The 24,195-nt window shown below is 46.5% G+C and overlaps 1 protein-coding gene across 12 annotated transcripts in view; it reads right to left on the reverse strand.

Moving 5' to 3' along the window:
* The window catches only part of NCOA3 (nuclear receptor coactivator 3), a 186,203-nt gene that overhangs the window by 34,730 nt on the left and 127,278 nt on the right, over positions 1 to 24,195 (reverse strand). For 11 of the 12 annotated variants that reach the window (XM_075011851.1, XM_075011853.1, XM_075011859.1 and 8 more), the window contains 7 exons: positions 22,676 to 22,850; positions 20,112 to 20,300; positions 19,847 to 19,948; positions 6,412 to 6,552; positions 4,302 to 4,449; positions 2,704 to 3,092; positions 1,334 to 2,214 (listed from right to left, as the gene is read on the reverse strand). In XM_075011851.1, coding sequence (XP_074867952.1) covers positions 1,334 to 2,214; positions 2,704 to 3,092; positions 4,302 to 4,449; positions 6,412 to 6,552; positions 19,847 to 19,948; positions 20,112 to 20,300; positions 22,676 to 22,850 — 2,025 coding nt within the window. The remainder of the gene's footprint in view (positions 1 to 1,333; positions 2,215 to 2,703; positions 3,093 to 4,301; positions 4,450 to 6,411; positions 6,553 to 19,846; positions 19,949 to 20,111; positions 20,301 to 22,675; positions 22,851 to 24,195) is intronic. The other variant, XM_075011858.1, reaches the window with a different exon arrangement.

The following is a 24,195-nucleotide window of genomic DNA, read 5'->3' on the forward strand; positions in this document are numbered from 1 at the left end:
GCCAGCTCAGGCAATGCAGCTGCAGGATCATAACTTAAGTTTAGCTGCATTTGATTATGGAAGCATCTGTTCAGATTCATTTCAACACAGTTAAACATTTTCAAATAATGTTTTAAATTGAGATGAGAAGTAATATTTGAAGAGAAAATGGGTCTTCATTCAGGCTCAGGAGCCTGCCTCCACAGAACAATTAAGGAATCATCTTTGCCTATTATACATACAGGTTGAACCTCTTAAATCTGGTACTCTCTTGTCTGGCAACATCTGTAATCCAGCAGGACTAGAGAGTCCCAGGGCTGAGACCAGACCTGAATCAGCGGTGCAGGCACTGGGTCCAGAGAAGTGGCCAGCAGCCTAGCCTTGGCCAGAGCTGGATCCCCCATGATGCCTAATGCAGCGTGGGGCTGGGACCAGAGCCCCAATCAGAACTCCACACAGAGCAGGAGTGGTGCCAGAGCCCCTGCCTGAGCCCCTGATGCAATGTGGGATTGGAGCTGGAGCCCCCACTTGCTGGAACCCTGCAGCAGCCCTGGAAAGTCTGAAGTCCACAGCGAATAGGAAGCTGGGGCTGCCTGGGGTAGAAGCCCTGGACCTCTCCTGGTCCAGCAAATTCTGTCATTTGGGACTTATGTAGGAGGTACAACCTATACGTGTAACTCAAGTTGATTATTTGAGTGCATTTGTCCTCCAAATTCCCCAATTTTTTTTAACTATCCAAAGTGCTGAAAAGTACACGTCATGTAGTATTTACTCAGTTATGGACCTTTCCTTACAGGATTCTCACACTTACACCAATGGAACCAACGACAGTGTCACTGGAACCACATGCGTCCCCATCAAAGAATCTATCAGATGAAAAATTTCCCAAATGCATTTTTAAACTGAACTGCATATAAAAATGGACAATCTCCATTTACATTCATTCTCTTTTACTTCCTACTGCAGCACCCTCAACTGATTTGAGTCAGCTGGCAGATCATTTCCAAATGATCCATGAAAATAAATATATGCTATGTAAAAATTGCCAATCTTAAAGATTTAATTTTAAATAAACTGTATTAAATACACTTTGCCTTGATAGCTCAACATGACTATTATACAAAGAACTCCACTATAGCAAATTTTGTTGCAACACATACTGTTGTTGAAGTTAAAAGTACTTATATAGCAATCGTAACACTAAACACGTCTTAATGCTGTGTTTGTATAGCACTGTCCTGGAAATATTTACACACAAAAACTGAATGTTCTCCTTTTTTAGGTTGTTAACTCTAATAAGAAAAATATTATCACGTTCATTAATAAAATTCCTGTACGCAATTTAGTATACTACCTCATCAGAAGGTTCTGTTTTTATTTTAATCTCCTTTTCTTGACTTGAAGTAGAAATAGAGGAGCTACTGCAGTGTCCCATTTTATTATCCAGACTTTCTACCTTAGGTTTAATTTCCTTTGAAAGTGGATCTTTTACATCATCCTTGTCTAGTAGGTATCTGAGCAAAGCATTGTTTTCTTTTTTCTTAGGACTCAGCTGTTCCTGTTTGATAGTTCCTTCTACACAGGTAGATGTATTACTGGAGTCATGGTAAGTATCTTTACCAGTAGCTTCAGCTGTAATTTTCGCTACTTCTGCTGGAGAATTACCATTCTGCAACAATTTATGCAAAATCCTGTGCTTTTCTTGTAGCAGGGATCCATGCATATTTGATGAAGAAGAGACCCCTCCAGATGTAGAAGAAGAGACTCCTGAGGGACTTGTAACATTGGTAGAAGATTCTTTACACCCAGAGTCCAATGGCGAGCTTGACAACGTAGAATGCCCTCTCTCATCTGAGGAGCACGTGAGTAACTGAAGGAGTTTTTTATGACCTTTGCTTTCATTTGGCCCCCTCTGACTCTCAGACCCTTCCAAAATTCCTTCCTTACTGTCTTTGTCACTAAGGAGGTCCCTGTTGTTTGACTGGCACATGGAACTCTCCACCTGACTTTGTTCACAATACAAACCAGAAGGGCTCTTTGAGTCCTGATTGCCCATTTTACTTTGCTGAGCTATATTCATATTTGGGGAATTATCCAATTTTGGACCTGGTGAGGAAAGTGTTGATAGAAGTGAAGTTCCAACCCCTTCACTAATGGCTTGAAGCGCACTAAGAGAACTGCTAGAGAAGCTGTTGTTGCCACTGTTGCTAGCAGATCCCATTGGGGAGTGCATACCTGTATCAGAATCAATGCATTACAGTAGTTACATTCCTTTTGATTTTATTTGCCAGAAAACCATTGCATACTAAATAAGTCTATTTCACCATGTGCATTAAGAATTGAAATAGAGAGCAGAAATAAGAAATACTATAAATATTAATAACTGTACCTTTAATTATACCCTCATCATAAAATTAGGTATTTTACATTTAAGGTATAGCATTTCAGAACAACGTTCCTGCTAATATTTTCCATCCATTTGTGGGACAAATTTTGTTATGTGCACTGCAACACGTGGATGTGTACCACTTGTGAAAAAGATGTTGCTGGCTGCAGGTTGTTTGCTAAATCAGCTGGACAGCATTCAAATCTCTCCTGCGTGGACACCCAAGTGAAGAACTTACAGGCAACACTGGTTCAGATGTTATAGGACCATAATATATTAAAAAGAACAGAACATTCAGATAAAAAGAGTACAAAAAGTTTATAACCAAAATAAAATACCTGCAACTGGAGAAAACTGGTGCGAACCCATTTTTGGACTCCCACGATTCCTAGGAGAAATCATTAAATTCTGTTGGCTGGAAGACAAGCCTGGACTACCATGTGGTGGGCTACTCATAGTTAACCCATAATTGCTGTTCTGATAAGGAGACGACTGCATTGCTGGTCCAGAGTTGACTGGTCCAATGTTACCAGGACCTACATATCTGGTACCGCCCATCTGTCCCATCGCGCTGGGATCTCCCATGCCATAGTTTCTGTTCTGCATTGACATGCTTTGACCTGGTGACATGTTCATAATAGCACCAACAGAATTTGTGCTTCCAGTTGTAGGTGCTCTGATGTTTTGTCCCACTGGACTAGGATTTGGTCGATATCCATTCTGTTCTCTGAAAATTCAGCATCCCCCCACCCCCCACAGAAAAACATTTAAAACTTTATATGAATCAAGTTCCATGTAAAGAGAATGTATAACGTTATTGAAAAATCACTCCAAAAAGGACCAAGAAATGTATAAGCTAGGTTCACAAAGGTCACATTAAACTCGAGTTATGGAGTGGCCTTAGTGCTCATGCATTCACATATTATAAAGGACTAATTTAATTTATGGGGGAACTCAATCTTATACCATTAAAGCATTTCAAATCGCTAGATGTCATTTATATTTATGTATTTATCATTTTGAATGTCACCTTTCTTGTATCAGTTTGTTCCCTGAGTCAATGCATGACACCACTCCACTTGTCACAGAAGAAACACTTTAATATTGCTACAAACTATCTCAACTGCTCATTGATCAGCAGCTGGGAGCACTTCTGTTGCGACAAGCATGGACTATTTCCAAAGTGTCTTTTAATTAATCTCGTAGTCAACAGGAACAAGTCACAGGATGTAACATTTAAACCAAAGTTGGACTTTTTGCTTCAAGTGATGTATGGTATATTTTACTATTCATTTTCTTTGTCTGACCATTTAATCTCCAGTAAAAGTATCAAAGACACATGTTTTGAGTCTTTCTATCCATCCAGGTTTATTACTTATTACTGAACATATTCATACTAGAGAAAAGTGAATAAATAAAATAGTGACCCAGAGGCAAAAATACCAATTAACTATTATCATAGTAGAATGGGCTTTAATAGTGGAATAAGACCTGCGTTAAAATGCTTGTTTAGTTTTTGTTTCTTAAATATACTGTATTTTGCTTAAATAGATCTTTATACAGCAGGGATGGCCAAACTGCGGCTCATGAGCCACATGTTGCCCTTTTACCGTTAAAGTGTGACTTGCAGAGCCCTCCCACATTCTTTACCTACTAGAACGGTCAGGAGGGAACTTGAGGCTTCTGCCTAGTAGGGTGATGGGTAGTGGCTTCTGCACTGCAGGGAAGGGAAGATAAGGGCTTTAGAATTGCAGCAGCGTGACGGACCAGAAGCCACAGGGCAGGTTGTGCCTCTCTTTTGACTCTTAAATTTCTGAAGTTTATTGTATGCAACTTGGAGGGTCAGTAAGTTTGGCCATTCCTGTTGTATCAATACAAATATGTGTTTTAAAAACTTGTAATATTTAAATCTGCCACAGAATGTTGTTAATTTCACCTTTGAAGAAAGTGGGTGGAGACAAATCCATGACGGTCATTAGTTACTGGATTTCGGAACAGTTTACTCTTTGTTTGTGCTGTCACTATAGTGCCATCTGCTAAGGAGAACCGATACAGTGGAGTTTCAGCATGGCCATGTATGTAAGCTGTGAGGAAAAACACAATTGCACAATGACAATTCCCTTGTATTTCAGATCTGAAAGACCAAATAATTCATGTAATCACCACTATAACTGTTGAACAAAGTATTTATTAGATTGCTATTCTGAAAAACTAGATAAAAATACAAAATAAAACAGACATGCTAGAGGATGAGAGTCCAAAAATTTGGAACATACTGCTACAGTTTTATAAAATTTTATTTTATTTAATTTTATAATTGGAGATACATGTCTCCTAGAACTGGAAGGGACCCCGGGAGGTCATCCAGTCCAGACCCCTGCCCTCTTGACAGAACCAAGCACCATCCCTGACATCTATTTGCCCCAGCCCCTAAATGGCCTCCTCAAGGCTTGAGCTCGCAACCCCAGGTTTAGCAGGCCAATGCTCAAGCCACTGAGCTAGCCCCTCTCAAGGCTCCTTCCAGTCCTAGCATTCTATGATTACTATTTTTGGTTCTCTGTGCCTTAAATATTAAGTCTGTTCTGATATGGCTATGATCTGAAGTAGTAGGTCTGTCCCATGAAAGCCGATCACCTAATAAATTATTCTGTTAGTCTTTAAAGTGCTACTGAACTGCTTTTTCACCTGGAAATTATCTGAACAGTTCATTTAGGTAAGACAAACTAGGGATGTAAAATGCTGTTTAATTAGCTAGTTATCCAATAAACTGACTGAGGGCACAACTGATGGGGGTTGCCTGGGCTGTGCTGGAGCAATTATCATCACAGCATGCCCCAGGCCCATCATGGACCACAGGGAAAACATATTTATGTAATTAATTCACTTTGCCACACTGAAAGCTAATTTTTAAAGAAGACGGTATCCTTTTTACAGGGACAAGTTATATTGGCAGCTGAACTGAGAGTCCATATCCAGGTACTTGGGCTTCAAGTATCTCACTTCAGTTACAGTTTTCACGTACAGAGAAGGAGAGAATGGGCATCAACCTACTGAAATGCTCAATTTTTTATTCCAGAAACACTCGTTTTGTGTGTGTTTCCAGTTGTGGACTCTGCATACAAATTTTTGTTCTGTCTATAGAATTAAATTTGTTCTGTGACGTACACAATACAGTCACTATAAAAATGGTTGAGGAAACTCAATCCTTTCATAGTCTTCACCGCAGAAATCCTACCTCTCAGAGTTTAGCACTGGGCTAGGATTCAAGAGACCTGGGTTCTGTATCCAGCTCTGCCATTGTCCTGCAAGGCACTTTACAGCCGTGTGTGTCAGTTTTCTACCTATAAAATGGGGGTACTGATATTTAATTCCCCTGTAACATGCTGTACGACGCTATGAAATCTATGATCAAAGCAGGAATTAGATTTTATTGTTAAACAGATTATTTGGGAAGGGAGTGAAAATATTTAAATAAGATCTTTCACCTGTAGCTCTTATTAGAATGGGACAAAGGTAATTAGTGACCAAAAGTGATTAATTGTTCATGGAATTAGATAAAATAACTTATCTCAGAGAGAAAGTCTATGTGGTAATACCAAAAATTCTTCTGAAGAGAGAAACTTTCAGTCTTATACAGAGCTCTTCTTCAGGTCAGAGTCTATTTCATAATAAGCCTATCCACCATTTTTGATGGAAGCTAACAAACGAACTGTCCTCTCTTTGCTAAAGGTGAACCCCTACAAGTCAATGTACACGCATGCCAGCAGCTCATGAAGGAAGTATGGCTTAATCTGCTGCTTTCCTGCTGTACTGGTCTTGGGGACAAAGAGATAAATTCAGTCTTCTGGAATGTCCGTCTGGTATATTTCATAAAAATTACTACAAACACCAATGGACAAACCTGAACAACAAGACAGCTGCTATACCAGACACTCCTTACTAGAGACCTTACCACCCTTCAGTTTATATGTGTGCGAAAGTGTGCACACACACAAAATTACAACTAGCAAAAGAGAAAGTATACTGAACGCTGTAGTCTGAGCTACCTTCTTGATAGTGGCGTTTGTTTGACCAGGCCTGTCCATCATTATGGCATAAAAACCTCTGAATGCACCGACGGATTGTATCTTCAAAGCCAGGTCTCATGGAAGAACGTAATGAGTTTGTGTCTATGTTGACAAGTTTACCTGTCACAGGAAAGAAAAAGTTCAAGATAGTTACACAGTCCCTATCATTTTAAATAAAACCCAAAGAGTAAACATATAGAATAGTATTCAGAAGTCACCAAATACTTTGTTGTGTTTTTCTGAATGTACTCCTTACTGGAGCATCTAAGCACAGAAGTCTTGTTTACTCTAAGTGTCTATCCAAACTTTGCACTTGCACATGGCATCCCATGAAAGGGCCTCAAAGGGTGCGTTTACACTAGGAACTAACTTCAAAGTTAACTTCAAACTTCAACTTTGAACTGGGGCTTGATTCCTTCTAAACCTTTCAGAAAGTTAAACTTTGAAAAGTTAACTTTGAAGTTAACTTCAAAGTAGGCAGCAGAGGGTCTACATACATTTTCCCTTACTTCTAAGTTAATTCCAAAGTAGGGAGTCCAACTCTGAAGTCCTTACTCCATCCCTGAGAATGGAATAGTGCCCTACTTCAAAGTTTAACTTCAAAGTAGGGTGTGTGTAAACACAGCTTGCAAGTTGCTTACTTCGAAGTAAGCAACTTCAAAAAGACAGTTACCCGTTCTGTAACCGGTGTTTGAGATGCGTTGCTCATGTCCATTCCAAGTTGGTTGTATGCTGGCGCACGCCCAGTCACCCAAAGTTTTTTGCCCTAGCCAGTAGCCATAGGGTTGGTGCAGCGCCCCCTGGAGTGATACTGATATGGTGACCAATATATGCACTGCCTGACAACCACCCCCACTCAGTTTCTTCTTGATGGCTACTCTGACTCTTGGAGTGTGCCCTAACTGGCAGGGGAGGAAACCCCATGAGCTTATAACACTCCTTGATGCACTTCACTATCCAGGAAGAAATCCACTTGGAGGAGACTAAAAGGCCCTTCATCCTATCAGCAACTGCCACAAAGAGTTCCTACATTCTTCTAAAGGGTCTAGTCCTATCCATATAGAAGGCCAGTGCCCTTCAAATGTCCAAGGTATGTAAACATTTCTCTCTGGGGAAGGCATGGGGCTTTGGGTAAAATACCAGTAGGGATATGTCTTGGTTAAACATGAAACGTGGAGATCATCTTAGGTAAAAACGCGGGGTGACGTCTCAGCCTAACCTTATCCTTGTGAAACGCTGTGCACAAGGGGTCCACTGAGAGTGCCCTCAACTCAGATACCCTCCTGGCTGAGGTGATTGCCACCAAAAATGCTGTTTTGTAACTCAAACAGCAGGGAGCAGGTAGCCAGGGGTTCAAAGGGGGCTCCCATAAACTTGAGATCCCACGAACCTGGGCTTGATTCTTTCTAAACCTTTCAGAAACCTTTTGAATATGGAGTATGGGAACACAGAAGACATTCCATGACCTGAGTGAAAGGCTGAGACAGAAGCTAAGTGCACTCAAACTGAGGAGAGGGACAAACCCTCCTGTATCAGACCCCATAGGTAATCTAAAATCAACAGGATGGGGACTTGCGAGGGAGATAGCCCTCTGTGAGACACCCATACCGAAAACCTTTTCCACTTAGCCAAATCAGTCACCCTTGTGGAGGGTTTTCTACTATTTAACAATACTTTCTTCATGGGATCTGAAAAGGCCAGCTCTTGGTCCCTCAGCCACGGAACATCCATGCTGTGAGGTGCAGTGACTGGAATGTTGCAGTGTCCCTTCTTGCTGTGTCAGCAGGTCCAGGCGGATCAGCAACGTCATCAGCTTGAGAATCGACAGGTACAGGAGGGTAAAGTACCAGTTCTGAGAGGCCCATGCTGGAGCCACCAAGATGATCAATGCCCATTCTGAGCAAATTCTGAGGACCCTGTGAACTAACGGGATCGGAGGGAACGCACACATCAGCCTGCCCGACCAGGGGACACTGAAGGTGTCTGCCCGGGATCCCAGGCTCTGATTGCAGCATGAGCAAAATGTCCCACATTTCACACTGATGTAGGAGGTGAACAGGTCCACCTTGGGATACCCCTGCTTATGATATATAGAATGAATGACCTCTGGTTGGAGAGATCACTCGTGATCTGTAAAGGACCTGAGAGTTGGTCTGCCAGTGAATTGTGCACACCTGGCAGGTAAAGGGCCTGCAGTATGATGATGTGCTGTACGCAGAAGTCCCAGAGTATGACAGCCTCGTGACACAGCAGAGACGAGCATGCACCCCCATTTGTTGATATAGTACATTGCTGTCATGTTGTCTATACTGTTTGACAAACAATGTCCCGCCAGATTGGCCTTAAAAGTCACACATGCTAGTCTGATGGCCCTGAGTGCTCTCACATTTCTGTAGAGTCGAAGGTCTGACACACTCCAAATAGCCTGGGTTTGTAGCTGACACAGGTGCACTATCCACCCCCTGGTCCAAAGCATCCATTACTAGGGAAAGAGAAGTTACTCACCGTAGTAACGGTGGTTCTTCGAGATGTGTCCCCGTGGGTGCTCCACAATAGGTGTCAGGCTTGCCCGGCGCTGCAGATCGGATCTTCCAAGCAGTTTCTGCCGGACCGCGCATGCGCCAGCGCGCACCACTCCCTTGCGCGCTCCTGGCCATGTGCGCGATCCGGTCCCCGCCAGTTCCTCAACCAACCGCCTCGGGTGCCCCTGCAAAACACTAACAGAGATCCGAAGCGGGGCGGATGGGCGGGTAGTGGAGCACCCACGGGGACACATCTCGAAGAACCACCGTTACTACGGTGAGTAACTTGTCTTTCTTCTTCGAGTGTCCCCGTGGGTGCTCCACAATAGGTGACTACCCAGCAGTTACCCAAGATAGGAGGTGGGTAATCGGATTATGTGCAGCTTGCCCCCGAGAGGACCGCTGCAGAGAGACGGGTATCCTCTTGGAATACCCTGTGAAGGGTGTAATGTTTGGCGAAGGTGTCGTAGGATGACCAGGTCGCCGCTCTGCAAATGTCTTTTAACGCAATGCCCTTGAAAAAGACTGTTGATGCCACCACCGCCCTAGTGGAATGAGCCCTGGGAGTGGCCGATAAAGGAGTCTTTTTGAGCTCGTAGCGCATTTTTATGCAGGATACAATGTGCTTTGAGATTCTCTGCGAGGAGAGACCTTCTCCTTTCGATTTGGGAGCGAGGGAGACTAGGAGTCTATCCGTTTTCCGGAAAGACTTGGTCCTGTCTACGTAGAAGGCTAGCGCCCTCCTCACGTCCAGGAGGTGTAGGCGCGCCTCTTCGTTGGAGTTATGAGGCTTTGGATAAAACGAGGGTAGAACAATAGGTTCGTTAATGTGAAACTCGGAAGAAACTTTGGGAACAAAGGCTGGATGCAGCCGTATGGTTACCGCCTCCTTGGAAAAAACAGTGCAGGGTGGCGTTGCCATGACTGCCGCGAGCTCACTCACCCTACGAGCTGACGTAATTGCAAGAAAAAAGGTCGTCTTTATTGTAAGGAGGCGGAGGGGAACCGTGGCCAAGGGCTCGAACGGTGGTCCGATTAGCGTGGTAAGCACCAGGTCCAAGTTCCACGAAGGTGGAATCGGTTTCCGAGGGGGGTATAGGTTTACCAACCCTTTGAGGAACCTGGTAACCATAGGGTGGGCGAACACCGTGTGCCCTTCCTCCTCATGTCTGAACGCCGAGATGGTGGCAAGGTGGACCTTCAACGAGGATAGCGAGAGTCCTCCTCTCTTGAGGTCCAGTAAATACTCTAGTATTGTAGGTATAGGCACCAAAAGGGGGGCCAGCTGTTTGGTAGAACACCAAGCCGTGAAGCGAGTCCATTTTTGCTTGTAGGTCTTCCTGGTGGAAGTCCTCCTGCTACTTTCTAGGACTTGCTGTACTACCACTGTGCATGTGCTCTCTAGGGAGCTGAGCCATGGATTAACCACGCTTGCAGTCGCAGGCTTTGGGGGTGCGGGTGCACTATGGACCCCTGGGCTTGCGTGAGCAGATCCGGCGCCACCGGAAGAGGCATCGGTGGACGGTCCGACATGCGCAGGAGTAGGGGGAACCATTGTTGTCGATCCCACGTTGGGACTATCAGGATCATCCGGGCCCTTTCCCTCCTGGCTTTCTGCAAGACTTTGTGGATCAGCACTGTGGGAGGAAACGCATAAAGCAGGGGGCCCCTCCACGGGATCGCGAATGCGTCCCCCAGGGACCCCCATCCCAGTCCTGCCCTGGAGCAGAATCGTGGGCACTTCTTGTTGTGCTGAGTGGCAAACAGGTCTATTTGGGGAAAACCCCATGCGTGGAAAATCGGCCGTAGCAGATTGGGATGGATCTGCCACTCATGTGTGAGTGCAAAACGCCTGCTCAGCTGGTCTGCCTTCACATTGTGCGCACCCGGCAAGTATGAGGCTTTCAAGATTATGTTGTTGGCGATGCACCAGTTCCATAAGCGGATTGCTTCCGCGCATAAGGCACGGGATCGAGCTCCTCCTTGCCTGTTTATATAAAACATGGTGGAGGTATTGTCTGTACTGATCCCGACGACTTTGCCTTGTATGTGGTCTCGAAAGTGTCTGCAGGAGTTGAACACTGCTCTGAGCTCCAGTATATTTATGTGTAGTGACTGTTCCGTGGGTGACCACAGTCCTTGAGTCACCTCTTCGCCCATGTGCGCTCCCCACCCTATGAGGGAGGCATCTGTAGTGAGAAAAACCGATATTTGCGGCTGGTGGAAGGGTACCCCTGTTAGCAGGTTCCTGGGGTTTACCCACCATTGTAGGGATTTGCGCACCCCGGCTGTGGGCGACACCACCCTGTGAACGGTGTGTACTGCCGGTGTGTATACACTCGCCAGCCAGTGCTGCATGCTGCGCATGTGTAACCTGGCGTTCTGTACTACGAACGTCGCCACTGCCATGTGGCCCAGCAGCTGCAAGCACGTCAAGACTGGCACCGTAGGGCTGAAGATGATGACCTGCACGAGGGAACCGATGGCCCGAAAGCGAGCCTCTGGTAGATATACTCTCGCTGTAACCGAGTTTATGCGAGCCCCTATGAACTCTATGTCCTGTGTGGGGTCTATTTTCGATTTTGCCAGATTGATAACCAGGCCGAGTGAAGAGAACGTGTTTGCTGTGACGCGTATCATGCGCAGAACCTCCCCCTTCGAGGCCCCTTTGAGCAGGCAGTCGTCCAGGTACGGGAAAATAAATACCCCCTGTCTGTGCAGGTAGGCTGACACCACTGCCAAGGTCTTGGTGAAGACTCTGGGGGCCGAGAAGAGGCCAAACGGTAGGACCTTGTATTGGAAGTGTTCGTTGCCTACCATGAACCGGAGGAATGGCCGGTGAGCCGGATGGATAGTTATGTGGAAGTACGCGTCTTGTAAATCGAGGGCTGCGAACCAGTCTCCATCGTCCAGTGCTGCAAGGATGGAGGCGATTGTGGTCATCCGAAAATGTTGCTTGCGCAGGTACCTGTTGAGGCCGCGAAGGTCTAAGATGGGCCTCCAGCCTCCTGTCTTTTTCTCCGTGAGGAAGTACCTGGAGTAGAACCCTTTCCCTTGCAGTTGCTCCGGCACTCTTTCCACTGCCCCTATGAGCATGAGATGGCCCACCTCCTGCCTGAGCCTCGCTACATGGGAGGCCTCCTGGAGGTGGGGCTTGGGTGGAGGTCGTGACGGTGGGAGCGACTGGAAGGGGATGGCGTACCCCGTGGCTATGATCTCCAGCACCCATTTGTCTGTGGTGATCCTTTGCCACTGGTCGTAGAATGGTCGGAGGCGATGGTGGAATAGTCGCTTCGGATGACCTTGTGCGATGGTAGTGATGGCACAGCCCTGGATCTGTATGTCAAACTTGTGGCCTTTGGCCCCGCCCCGAGGACGCACGGCTCTGTTGTGAAGGTCGCCTGGGAGTTCTGTACTGCTGGTGCTGTTGATGTCGCCCTTGCTCGTAACCCTTGTGCTACTGGGGGCGCTGATGCTGGTACTGGTACCGTCTTTGTTGAGGGTAGCACCTTTTCTTTGTGTATGGAGGGGTGTAAATCCCCAGGGTCCTGAGTGTGGCTCTTGAATCTTTACTGGAATGAAGGACCGAGTCAGTCGATTCAGCAAACAGCTTCTGCGAGTCGAAGGGAAGGTCAACTATCTTCGCCTGAAGATCCCTCGGTATACCCGAAGTCTGGAGCCAGGACTCCCTTCGCATCACCACTGCCGTTGCTGTGGAACGTGCTGCTGTGTCCGCAACGTCCAGGGTGATCTGAACTCCCGTCCTCGAGGCCGCGTAGCCTTCTTGCACTATGGCCTTGAGCACCGGCTTTTTGTCCTCTGGAAGCGAGTCCATGAGGGAGGTTAACCTGGAATAGTTGTCGAAATTATGGTTCGCTAAGTGCGCTGCGTAATTTGCCATTCGCAATGTTAAAGTGGAGGAGGAGTAGACCTTTCTGCCGAACAGCTCTAGCTTCTTGGCATCTTTGTCTGTTCCCCCTGTCCTGAATTGAGATGTCCTTGATCTGTGTTGCGACGACTCCACCACCAAGGAATTTGGCTGTGGGTGGCTGAACAGGAACTCCATGCCCTTCGCCGGCACGAAGTATTTCTTATCCGCTCTCTTTTGGACAGGCGGAATAGTCGCAGGGGTCTGCCATATCGTAGTGGCGGACTCTAAGATCGCTTCATCAAGCGGTATTGCTACTCTGGAGGAGGCCGGAGGTCTCAAATTTTTGAGGAGTTTATGGTGTTTCTCTTGCACCTCTGCTGTCTGGATGCCTTGCGTGAAGGCCACCCTCTTAAACAGCTCTTGAAACTGTTTGAGATCGTCCGGAGGATGGACGTCCCCCGGGGCCGTAGCCTCGTCCGGGGAGGAGAGCGAGGAACCGCTGGGGTACGTCTCTCTGGACCCTTCCGGTTCCTGCTGGTGATGGTACACCCTCTCGCTAGAGGTTTGCGAGGGAAAATCTCGGGGTTCCATAACCAGTCCCCCCTGAGATACTTGAGTCTCTGTCCCCGGTCGCAATTGCCCTCGGGGGTACGAGATCGTCTGTGGGGATCTTTCCCTAGTAGATTGCCGATGGTGTCTATGCCCCGCGTGGTAGGGGCGACCATGGCAGTATAGGCGCTGTTCTTGGGAAGGTGACTTAGACCACTCCCTTGGTGCATACCCTCTGCGTCTGGGGGAGGGAGATCGTCGAGACACTGGAGAGAGCGATTTTGCATAATAGTCCAGCGGTTCAAACCCCAGGAAGGGTGAAGGTGGTCCCAGCCAGGGTGAGGCTGGTTGCAAAAATGGAGAAGGGGGCTCCGGGTAGGCTAGGGGGGACCCCTGCCTTCTGGTTGGAGTCTGCAACATAAGCGGAGGGCTGTGAGAAAGCAACTCCACAGCCCTGTCCGGAGAGGGGCTGCAATGCCTCCTCTTGTGTGCAGCCTTCCCCCTCCCTGGAGGAGGTAACTCTGCCCCCTGATGCACAGGGGATCCCGGCCCCGTCCACACCGTGCTCGGCACGCTCAAAGGCGGTGCCGCACGTGCGGTGTCCTTCGGTGCCTGCAGGCTGCGTGCCTGCGCGCTCTGCACCGCCGGTTCCCCGGGGGTCGGTGCCGCTGCCTGCGGTGCCGCCGGTACCGGCGCTTGTTTAGCTGCCGCCCTGCCTGCGGTGCGGGGCGGCTGGCTGATTATCGGAGGCTGAGCCACTTCCACGTGGCTCTCCGTGCCGCCGCCGATCAGCTGTTGCTGCGGCTGGGGGCTGCTCACTCCTCCCGTCCCGCTCGCTGTTGCTGCCGGCAGGGATCGGGCTGGGGAGGCTTTCCTCCGTTTTTGCGCTGATGGGGTGAGGGAGGCAGCTTTCCTTTTATGGGCCCCGGAGGGTCCCTCCTGCTGCGGCCGCTCCGGCACGTCTGGCTGGAGGGCCTTATCAAAAAGCAGCATTTTAAGCCGCATCTCCCTGTCTCTCCTTGCTCTGGCTGTTAATTTAGCACAGAAGGAGCATTTCTGTGCAACATGGGACTCCCCAAGGCACCTTATGCATAGACTGTGCCCATCGGACGCTGGCATCGCCTCTCGGCAGGACTCACATTTTTTAAATCCTGAAGAGGACATTGTTGGTGAGTCTTTCAGTTGTTAAACGGGTACTTAGCACCTTCTCTGTGCTGTTTTCCCCTTCCGATGGCCTGCCGCAGCAGGAGGGCTGATGGCCCTATGCTCCTGGCCTCCGGCGCTTGTTACTGGGACTGGATTGAAGCTCTCCCGCTTGTAGTTTGTTTTGTTTTTTTTTTTGCAAAAATAACAACCGGCTAACTTGCAGTAGCCTAAGTACTTGAAAAACTTTAAAGAAAAACAGTTAAAGTCATTGAATACGCTACTTGGCCTTAGCCTAGTTCGGATTCCGTCTGCAGCCGATGGCGGTTAAGAGGAACTGGCGGGGACTGGATTGCGCACATGGCCAGGAGCGCGCAAGGGAGTGGCGCGCGCCGGCGCATGCGCGGTCCGGCAGAAACTGCTTGGAAGATCTGATCTGCGGCGCCGGGCAAGCCCGACACCTATTGTGGAGCACCCACGGGGACACTCGAAGAAGAAAGTGAGTGCTGCTAAGGGGCAAAGGGGACTCCTGTGAGGACAACCCTCTCATGTAATTACCAGTGCAGAGTCAACAAAATCTGCATCGGCACCGTAACCACCAAGTCTAAACTGCCTCTTACTGGGTGATACACCAATGACAGACATAGCTGTAGAAGGTGGATCCTCAACCTGGCATGTATATCACAAAGGTGCATGACGCCATGTGACCCAGCAAACGCAGACAACACCAGGCCATCATGATATCTCAGATGATGGCCTCCATGTACGTAAACCTGTCATCTCGCAGAAATGCCCCTGGCACACTGGCATCCAGTCACGCCACTACGAACTCTGTTCATTGAGACGGGACCAACATCGACTTTGCCTCGTTGACCAAGAGACTGAGGCTTACCAAGGTTTGACAGATTAACTGTACATGCTGAATCACCTGCTCCCCGGAATGACCCTTGAATAGCCAGTCATCCAGGTATGGGAACAGCTGCACCCCTTGCCCGTGTAGGTATGCTGCTACCACCACCATACATTTGGTGAAGACCCTGGGGGCCACAGACAGATCGAAGGGCAGCACTGTGAACTGATAATGGTTCCCATCTGCCATGAATCTGAGAAAGCTCCTGTGAGGAGGGTAGATTGAAAAATGGAAACACACATCCTGTAAGTCAAGAGCTGCAAACCAATCCCCCCACTCCAGCATCGGGAGTATGAGACCCAGGGATATCATACAAAATGTTATCTTTTTTAATGAACTCATTGAGACCTCTTAAGTCCAGAATGGATCTCAAGCCCCACTTTGGTTTGGAATTAGGAAATACCGGGAATAAAACCTCTGTCCCCCAAACCTGGGAGGAACTTCTTCTAGGGCCCCAGAACCCAGGAGAGATTACAATTCCTGCTGTAACAGGATCTCATGACAGGGGTCCCTGAAGAGGGACAGGGAAGGGGGTTGGGGGGTGGTACGAGAAGAACTGAATGGCATATCCCCTCTCTATTGTATGCTGGACCTACCGGTCTGTGGTGATGGTGCACCACATATGGTAAAAGTGGGGTAGGTGGAATGAAAAAAGTGGGGATGCTGGAGTAGGTGAGATCGACCCAATGCTCCCAACCGTGGGATCAAAACTGAGGCTTGGGCCCCTATGGATCCTTGTGGTGGCCTTGAGGTTGCCGGCCTGAACGGTGCCTGCCCGTCCTTTTCTGTCTTCTTCTGACATCCCTTTGTGCCTGCAGAAACTGTCTTTGCTGAGAACAGGGGTTAAAATGCCTGCAATGGCTGGCAAGTGCACGCAGGCCCTAGCGTCCTTCAGACTCTGCAGTCTTTTATCTTTCTTATCTGAAATAGCGCAGGGGCCATCAAAGGGGAGGTGCAGGACTGTCTGCACCGGCCGGAAAGGCAGGCCGGAAACCTACAACCAAGCCCCCTTGCGCATTGCTACTCTGGAGGCCATAATCCTCATGACAGCATCTGCAGCATCCAATGCTGCCTGCAGGGCTGCCCTTGAAATCAGTTTGTCCTCCTCCACCACAGCTGTGATGTCCTGCTTGGCTTCAGGTGGCACCATCTCAGAGAACCTAGACAGCGCACCGACTGTACTATAAACATACCTGCTAACCAGAGCCTGCTGGTCAGCAATTCTTAATTGCAACCCTTCTTTTGAATAGGCCTTCCTCACATAGAGGTCCAAGCATTTAGTTGCTCTATTCTGGGAGGGACCCTGGAACCCTAGGCGCTCTCTATGGTTAGCAGCGTCCACTACCAGAAAGTCGGGTGGAGAGCGGGTTGGGCGGCGGGGGCGCGTGAAAAAACATTCATTGCCCTGGGATGGGACAACGTACCGTCTCTCATTCCTGCTGGCCACAGGAAGGGTGGAAGCAGGGGTGTGCCAAACCGTTTTAGCCATAGTGGCAATTGTTCTGATTATGGGCAGAGCCACCCGGGTGGGGCCTGCGGAGAACAAAATGTCCACGACAGGGTCCATTTAATCTCAGACCTCCTCCACTTGCACTCCCAAGTTTTGGGCCACTCTCCTAAGGAGCTGCTGAAATGCCCTCCCATCCTCCAATACAGGTGAGGTTGATGTGCCTACCACCACCTCATCCAGGGAGGAAGAAGAGGATAGCCCTTGCGCCTCCATTTGGAGAGGAAGGCAGTAATGAGCTGCTCAGGCACCTGGCCCCCCATGGAAATTATGAGCAAACCATGGGACACCATAGGCAGAGCTGGCATAGGCACCAGCTGGCCAGAAAACCTCACAACAAGTGGCACAAACTGCGCCGTTACCGCTCCCTGCACCAGAGTTGGTGCCAGTACCTGGACTGGTGCCTGCCCCGTTGGCATCGGATGTACAATTATGGATGGCGCTGGCACCAAAGGGATCCAGTCCTGCTGCAATGGCACCGACAATGGTGCCAAGGTCGATGCCAATGAAGTAGACGCAGGCAGCTCAACAACGATCACTGCTTCCTGTCTTTGTTCTGGTGGTGGGGTGCTCAGTGACGCTGATGGTGCCAAGCACAGGATCAACGGGGCCCCCAGCACTATTGAAGGCACTCCAATGGCCTGGCCCTGCACCTCGTGAAATGCCCATAGGGCCCAGAAGGGCCAATGCTGAGTCGCCTGCGAAGCTGGCAGTGACCCCGTACCATCTGAGCGACGACTACGGTGCCTGTGATGGCTATAGTGCAACCTTTTCAAGCTCCCGCTCCATCCAGAGCACAAGTAGGAGTCTACTCCAATGCCAATTCAGAAAAAGATGACCACGGCGGGGCCATCAGAATCAGTGCTGATGTGATGTGCACCAAGGATGGTGGCAGTGCTGGAGCATAGGGCACCTGAAACTGGGCCACAGTCTGCTCGGTTGGCACCGAATGCAGCTTTAATGTAAGCACAGGAGTTGGTTCAGGTGTCACATCCATGAGCCTCACTCACTCATTTCGGTGCTACAGCCCCTGTCTTCCATAGACGGAGAAGGCCTTGGCACTGTCATCTGCAGAAGTCCTTGTGCCACCCAAAAATGCCTCCAGCGTTAAGGGCAAGTCCAGTACCTGCAGACTGCTGCTCTGCACCAGCTTCAATGTACATGCCTCCTGCCCTTCAGTAGTGTGCGCCACTCCCTTGGACTTGAGGCCACCCCACTTTGACTTTGGCGAGCGATGCCTCTCATGCCTCCTCCTCTTCACTGGCACCAGAGATTGACTCCTATGGTACTGAGAAGGCGACAGTGCCTACACCTGCTCCCATTGCTGGGAGTCCTTAGGCAGCACCGTGGTGGACAGCAGCAGTGCACTTTGCATGGAGGAAGCTCCACTCTCTGCTCCTGCTGGAGACTCTTGAGGCTTAAGAGATGCCTCCATTAAGAGGACTGTAAGGTGTTGGGCCATATCTGTCAAAGTTCTGGGCTTAAAGGCCCTACAAACTGGACAGTGATCACGCAAGTGTCCTTCCCCCAAGCAAATCAAACAGGCTGAATGGGGGGTCACTTTTGGGCATATGTTTGCCGCATTGTGAACAAGTCTTGAAGCCTGGGGAGTCAGGCATTCCCCAGAGCTGAGGCATTGAGGGGGATTAAAAGCCCTGCCTCAGCTACTAATTAAAACACTGAGACTAACTATCAAGTACTAAAACTATTTACACTACAATAGACTACTAGCTAAAGATTTGAGCAGGGAAAGCAAGAGCTACAACAACCAGTGGCGTGGCAAGAAGGAACTGAGCGGGCGGTGGGGTCAGGCGGTACATATATTGGTTGCCATATTGGTGGCGCTCCAGTGGGTGCCGCACCAACCTTATGGCTACTGGCTAGGGCAAAAAGCTTCCAGTGACTGGGCGAGCACCAGCGCACACCCAAGTTGGAACAGACATGAGCAATCACTCAAAGAAGTAGTTATTTTTGTAGTGTAGATACAGCCAAAGTGTACTATGAATATAAGTTCTCAACACCCTAGTGAGATGAGTTATTACCATATTATTTTTACACATAAGGAAATTAAGGTGTCTAGAGGTCAATGCCAAAATTCTCAAAAATGTACAACAATTTTGCTTTCACAGACTTTAGTCAAATGAAAGTAGACCCCAAGGGCATGGTTTGTAGCTATTATAAAGAACTACACCTGAAAGAAAGAGGAACTGCAGGTGATTGGCATCTGAAAGAAGAAACACTGCCCAAACATTTGTTTAAATATTTCAAATTTAAATGCTACAACAGACTATAAAGGTTTCATGATGTTTCAGAAGGAAAAATTATCGCAATGGAACTCCATTAACTGGATATATGATTAGAAGTATTCCTAAATTATTTATATAGGAAGGAAGATGTAAGGTAAATAATTTGAAGAAATACCAAGTTGAAGAAGAAAGGCAACAGAATAAGTACACTTTAACCTCTGTAATCCAGGTGTCCCGAGGAGGACCCACTCCTACCACCATCCAGCTGGGGGAACAGCAGTGTAGTGATGCTTTTCTCTGGAGGATTTTCCCTGCTGCTCTCATAGCAGTGAGTGTTGCAGAGCCCCATGTGCCCCCAAAACAGTGCACCAGGTAAATGCCCCATGCTGATCTCACTTATACCGACACCCTTCACCCCTATCCATCTCATACACTGTCCCTCCCTCTCACACCCTACCCCCCAACATGGACAACCATGGTCAGGAAAATGGCATAATCCAGCATAGCCTTTTTTTTTTTTTTTTTTTAAATTGCTGGATTAAAGAGGTTTGAGTATAGTACTAGTTATTTCAAGAATTAAAACTCGTTTGCCATAGTTTACTTTAAACAAAACAAAAATAATAAAGAAAAGCCATCCATAACCTGCACCTCGAGTAGAATTCTTACCTGAAAGGTCATGCCTTGTAATAAAGCTTTCTGGATTGACTGGAAATACCCTTTCCATAGTAGAGATTCGACGTGCCACACAAATCATACAGGACTGCAAATCTGCAATTAAAAAAAAAAGAAATAGAGGAAAATAATTAAAAGAAAGCATAATATTATAGATAAATCTGAGGACTTTGCATTTAACTCCTAAATTCATCAAAACATGGAATATTGAAACCCCAGGCTTCATAATATACATTATATAGTAAATGTAATTATTTACCTTCTCCTTCTTCCATCATAGCTCTTGGCTGAGATAAAGCAAAACACTGCATGGTTTCATATCTTTGACGTGAATCCTGGTTGCTGCCCACATCATCCAAAAGATCATGAGATGCTTTTACTAACATGCGGCAATTAAATGTATGGCTCTTCTGTCTAGGTGTTTCATTTGTCCAAGCAACCCCATTAACTAAAATAAAAGAATCATAAATGTTCACTAAGATTTCAAAATAAAATTCTTAATTGCCTGATTTTTGAAGTGCACAGGGCTGTTGCAGTTGTGTCGATCCCAGGATATTAGAAAGAGAAGGTGAGTAAGGTAAAATTCTCTCACTCATCTTGTCTCCAATTTTTGAAACCCAGATACAACAACATTTTTACAGGATTTGTTTAAAGGCCATTATATCAATACATTGAGGAAACTATTGTTCACTGACAAGTGAAAGAATACCATCTCCTCAAATCTTTCAGCCCTAGTAAAAGGCATTCTGAAAAAAGTCATTCTTCATCATAAAAAAACAGGTAGCTCCCATACTGATGCTCTCAGAATCACAACATTTTTGTTAAGGTTTGTTCGCTGACTTCAAATCTCAGATGTCTAGCAATACATTTTTGAGATATTATTTGAAAATATACCATCAGCTTTTTGCATAAAACCACAGTGTTTAGAAAATTCAGCAAGGCAACTTCCACTTCAAAAGCAGTGTTTCCTAAACTATGTTCTATGAACAACTCACGGGTGTGCCATGAGCGCCTGACACTTTTTTTTGATATCATACGCTGATGGTATATGTTTTCTGCTATTAAAACTAGATACAGTGTTACTTCTTCATTGCTATGATACCTGATTACAATACCTCATTTCGTTTTTGCTGTATGTGTTTGTTTTTGTTTGTTTTGGTCTGACAACAATATATATATTTTTTTAAATGTCATAGGTGTTCCACATAAAAAATGTTATTGCTTGGTGTTCTAGGGTCTCAACAAGTTTGAGAAACACTGGTCTAAAGAACCTAATTATTCTGCTTCAAAATGGAGAGAGACACTTCGAAGGTGAATTATTAACAGATTCCCAGGGCTTTATCAGGATGTAGAAGGAACTTGTGTTACATTACTTTACACACAAGGGCCGTGTCTACACTAGCCTCAAAGTTTATTACTGAAGCGCTGAAATACATATTCAGCGCCTCATTAGCATGCGGGCAGCTGCAGCACTTCGAAATTGATGTGGCTCGCCGCCACGCGGCTCGTCCCAACAGGACTCCTTTTCGAAAGGACCCTGCCTACTTCAAAGTCCCCTTATTCCCATCTGCTCACAGGAATAAGGGGACTTCGAAATTGACGTGGCTTGTCCCGACGGGGCTCCTTTTTGAAAGGACCCCGCCTACTTCGAAGTGCTGCAGCCGCCCGCATGCTAATGAGGCGCTGAATATGTATTTTAGTGCTTCATTAGTAAATGTCGAAATGGCCATTTGTATGGCCATTTCGAAGTTTTTGGCTAGTGTAGAGATGGCCAAGGTGTTACTCGGGAACCTACATCTGTGAAAACTCTTATTCTAGAGTAGTTTACTTGAGTGTATTAAACAATTTAAGAATAAAGCAATCATTCTAGAATAGGCAAGCCAATGGATAAAATGTTCACATCTAATTAAGGTTACATTTTAGTCATGGGTGTTTTTAGTAAAACCCAGAGCATGGTCATGGGCACTACAAAAAAGTCACCGTCCATGACCTATCATGACTTGCATTAAACACCCTTAACTAAATCTATGCTGCTCTGGAGGGGCAGGTTTGGGAATGCTGCAGGACCGCAGCTGGTACTGGGAGAAAGGGTCATTGGGACTCTTGGGGTGGGGGTTGTGCTCCCACTGCTGCTTTGGGGACGGTGGTGGCAGCAACGTGGTGGCCAGTGCAGCTGGCCTGGAGGCTGCCTGCAGTGCTCAGGTGGACTTGGGATCAGTCATACTGGCTGCTGCAGAAATCATGGAGGTAGCATAAAGTCACTGAACCTGCAACTTTCATGACAAACTTGTAGCCTTATGCATAATCAATCCCTCAGAAACAAGCAATGCAACCTCACATGCCATTCCTCTTTCAGTTTATCAGAGTACAGAAACATTCAACTCCATAAACCAATGCATTTGTTTGCGACAACCACGCATCACAAATACCTGCACCTAACTTCTGCTATTTAGCTGTTTATATAATTTCTAGTTTGGCAGTAGTAGGCATCCTTCAGTCTGCATAGACTATGGATCGCGCCCTTTAAAGTTTCAATTGAAGTTTGGCAGTACTATTTGAAATACTTTTTCAAGAGGATATAATTTTAAACAATAGTCCTGGGGACAGAATTTTGTCTTCATTCTTCTGTTAGTCTGCTAATAGAAAAGAATGATCAATTTTGCAATAGTCCTATTAATGTTAAAAGTTAATATAGTTATGCCCTGAAACTCAAGAGGAGTCAAAGCTGTGCCATAAGAAAGTCTGTTTTGTAATTTTATTAACTTAGGAAGTTATTTTTATTTTCTTTTGCTTTTAAAGACACCTAGGTGAAGACTGTATTACCTGCCGATTTAGGTAAGTTTTTAAGAAAGTCTTTCCGATCCTCTTCATGCAATATGCTGTAGACACTTATATTAACCAAATCCTCTTGTTTATACTGCAGATATTGTGTGACATTTTCTGATACAAATACAATGTTCCCATCTCGATTTACTACAAACAGGAAACCATCCAATGCCTAAAAACATATTGCAACATTATAAACAAACACAAAATACCAGATTTGCTAAAATAGATCATTTTTAAAAGTAAATTGGATATACAATGTTGTAGTTTAGGAGAAGGACTTAGCTTTTTTGGTAGAAGAATTGGTTTCAAGTTTTCCTTAAAGAGAACCTTTCATAGTAAGGAAAGCTATCAAGTATCAGAAACCCTCTGTTCATTTGTTCTTCCACTATTGATCTTAGCAGGCTGATAATCAAACATTTGGTTAACTCTTTTAGCCTGGAAACATGACACTGACCCTGTGTCTACACGTGCCCCTTCCATTCGAAAGGGGCATGTTAATGAGCAGGTTTGAAAGATGCTAATGAGGTGCTGCAATGAATATGCAGCGCCTCATTAGCATAATGGTGGCCGCAGCGATTTGAAAGTGCGGCTTTTCAAATCGTGCGTTACCCGTGGAGACGGGACCTTCCGAAAGGACCCCCCCAGTTTTCAAAAGCCTTTATCGGAAGAAGGGCTTTTGAAAACTGGGGTGGGGTCTGTTCGGAAGGTCTCGTCTCCACGGGCAGCGTGCGATTCGAAAAGACGCACTTTTGAATCGCTGTGGCCGCCATTATGCTAATGAGGCACTGCATAGTCATTGCAGCACCTCATTAGCATCTTTCGAACCCGCTCATTAACATGCCCCTTTCGAAAGGAAGGGGCACGTGTAGACTCAGCCTGAATGTGTTACATCTTGAAACTTCTATAATACAATGACATCAAAGAAAGACTATGAATTTGCCACAAGATCTTTAAGAAGCAGGAGTGGAGTGTGTGGGACGTAGTCTTAAAAATACATTTTTAGCAGCAATGAAGGTCATAAAAGCAAAAAGAGATTATTCACTTAGGCTGTGTCTACACTTGCATTCCTCTTTCGAAATAGGTAGGCAAATGAGGGAAACCAAAAATGCAAATGAGGTGCAGATTTGCATATCTGGCACCATTTGTATATTCTTATTTTGAAAGAAGAAAACCAGTGTAGACACTGCTCTTTCTAAAGTAAATCCCATCTTAGAAAGAATCCTTCTTCCCATAGAAAAAGGGAAGAAGGATTCTTTCGAACATGGAGTTTACTGTCAAAAGAGCAGTGTCTACACTGGTTTTCTTCTTTTGAAAGAATATGCAAATGAGGTGCCACATATGCAAATCTGCACCTCGTTTGCATTTTTGATTTCCCTCATTTGCATACCTATTTCAAAAGAGGAATGCAAGTGTAGACACAGCCTAAGGCTATGTCTACACTAGAAGCACAAATCTCAACAGAATCTTCATCAACAGATTGCTGCTACACACAACTTGCTCTGTCAACAGAGAAC

This window comes from Carettochelys insculpta, chromosome 17 (genome assembly GCF_033958435.1).
Source record: "Carettochelys insculpta isolate YL-2023 chromosome 17, ASM3395843v1, whole genome shotgun sequence".
NCBI classification, from domain to species: Eukaryota; Metazoa; Chordata; order Testudines; family Carettochelyidae; genus Carettochelys; species Carettochelys insculpta.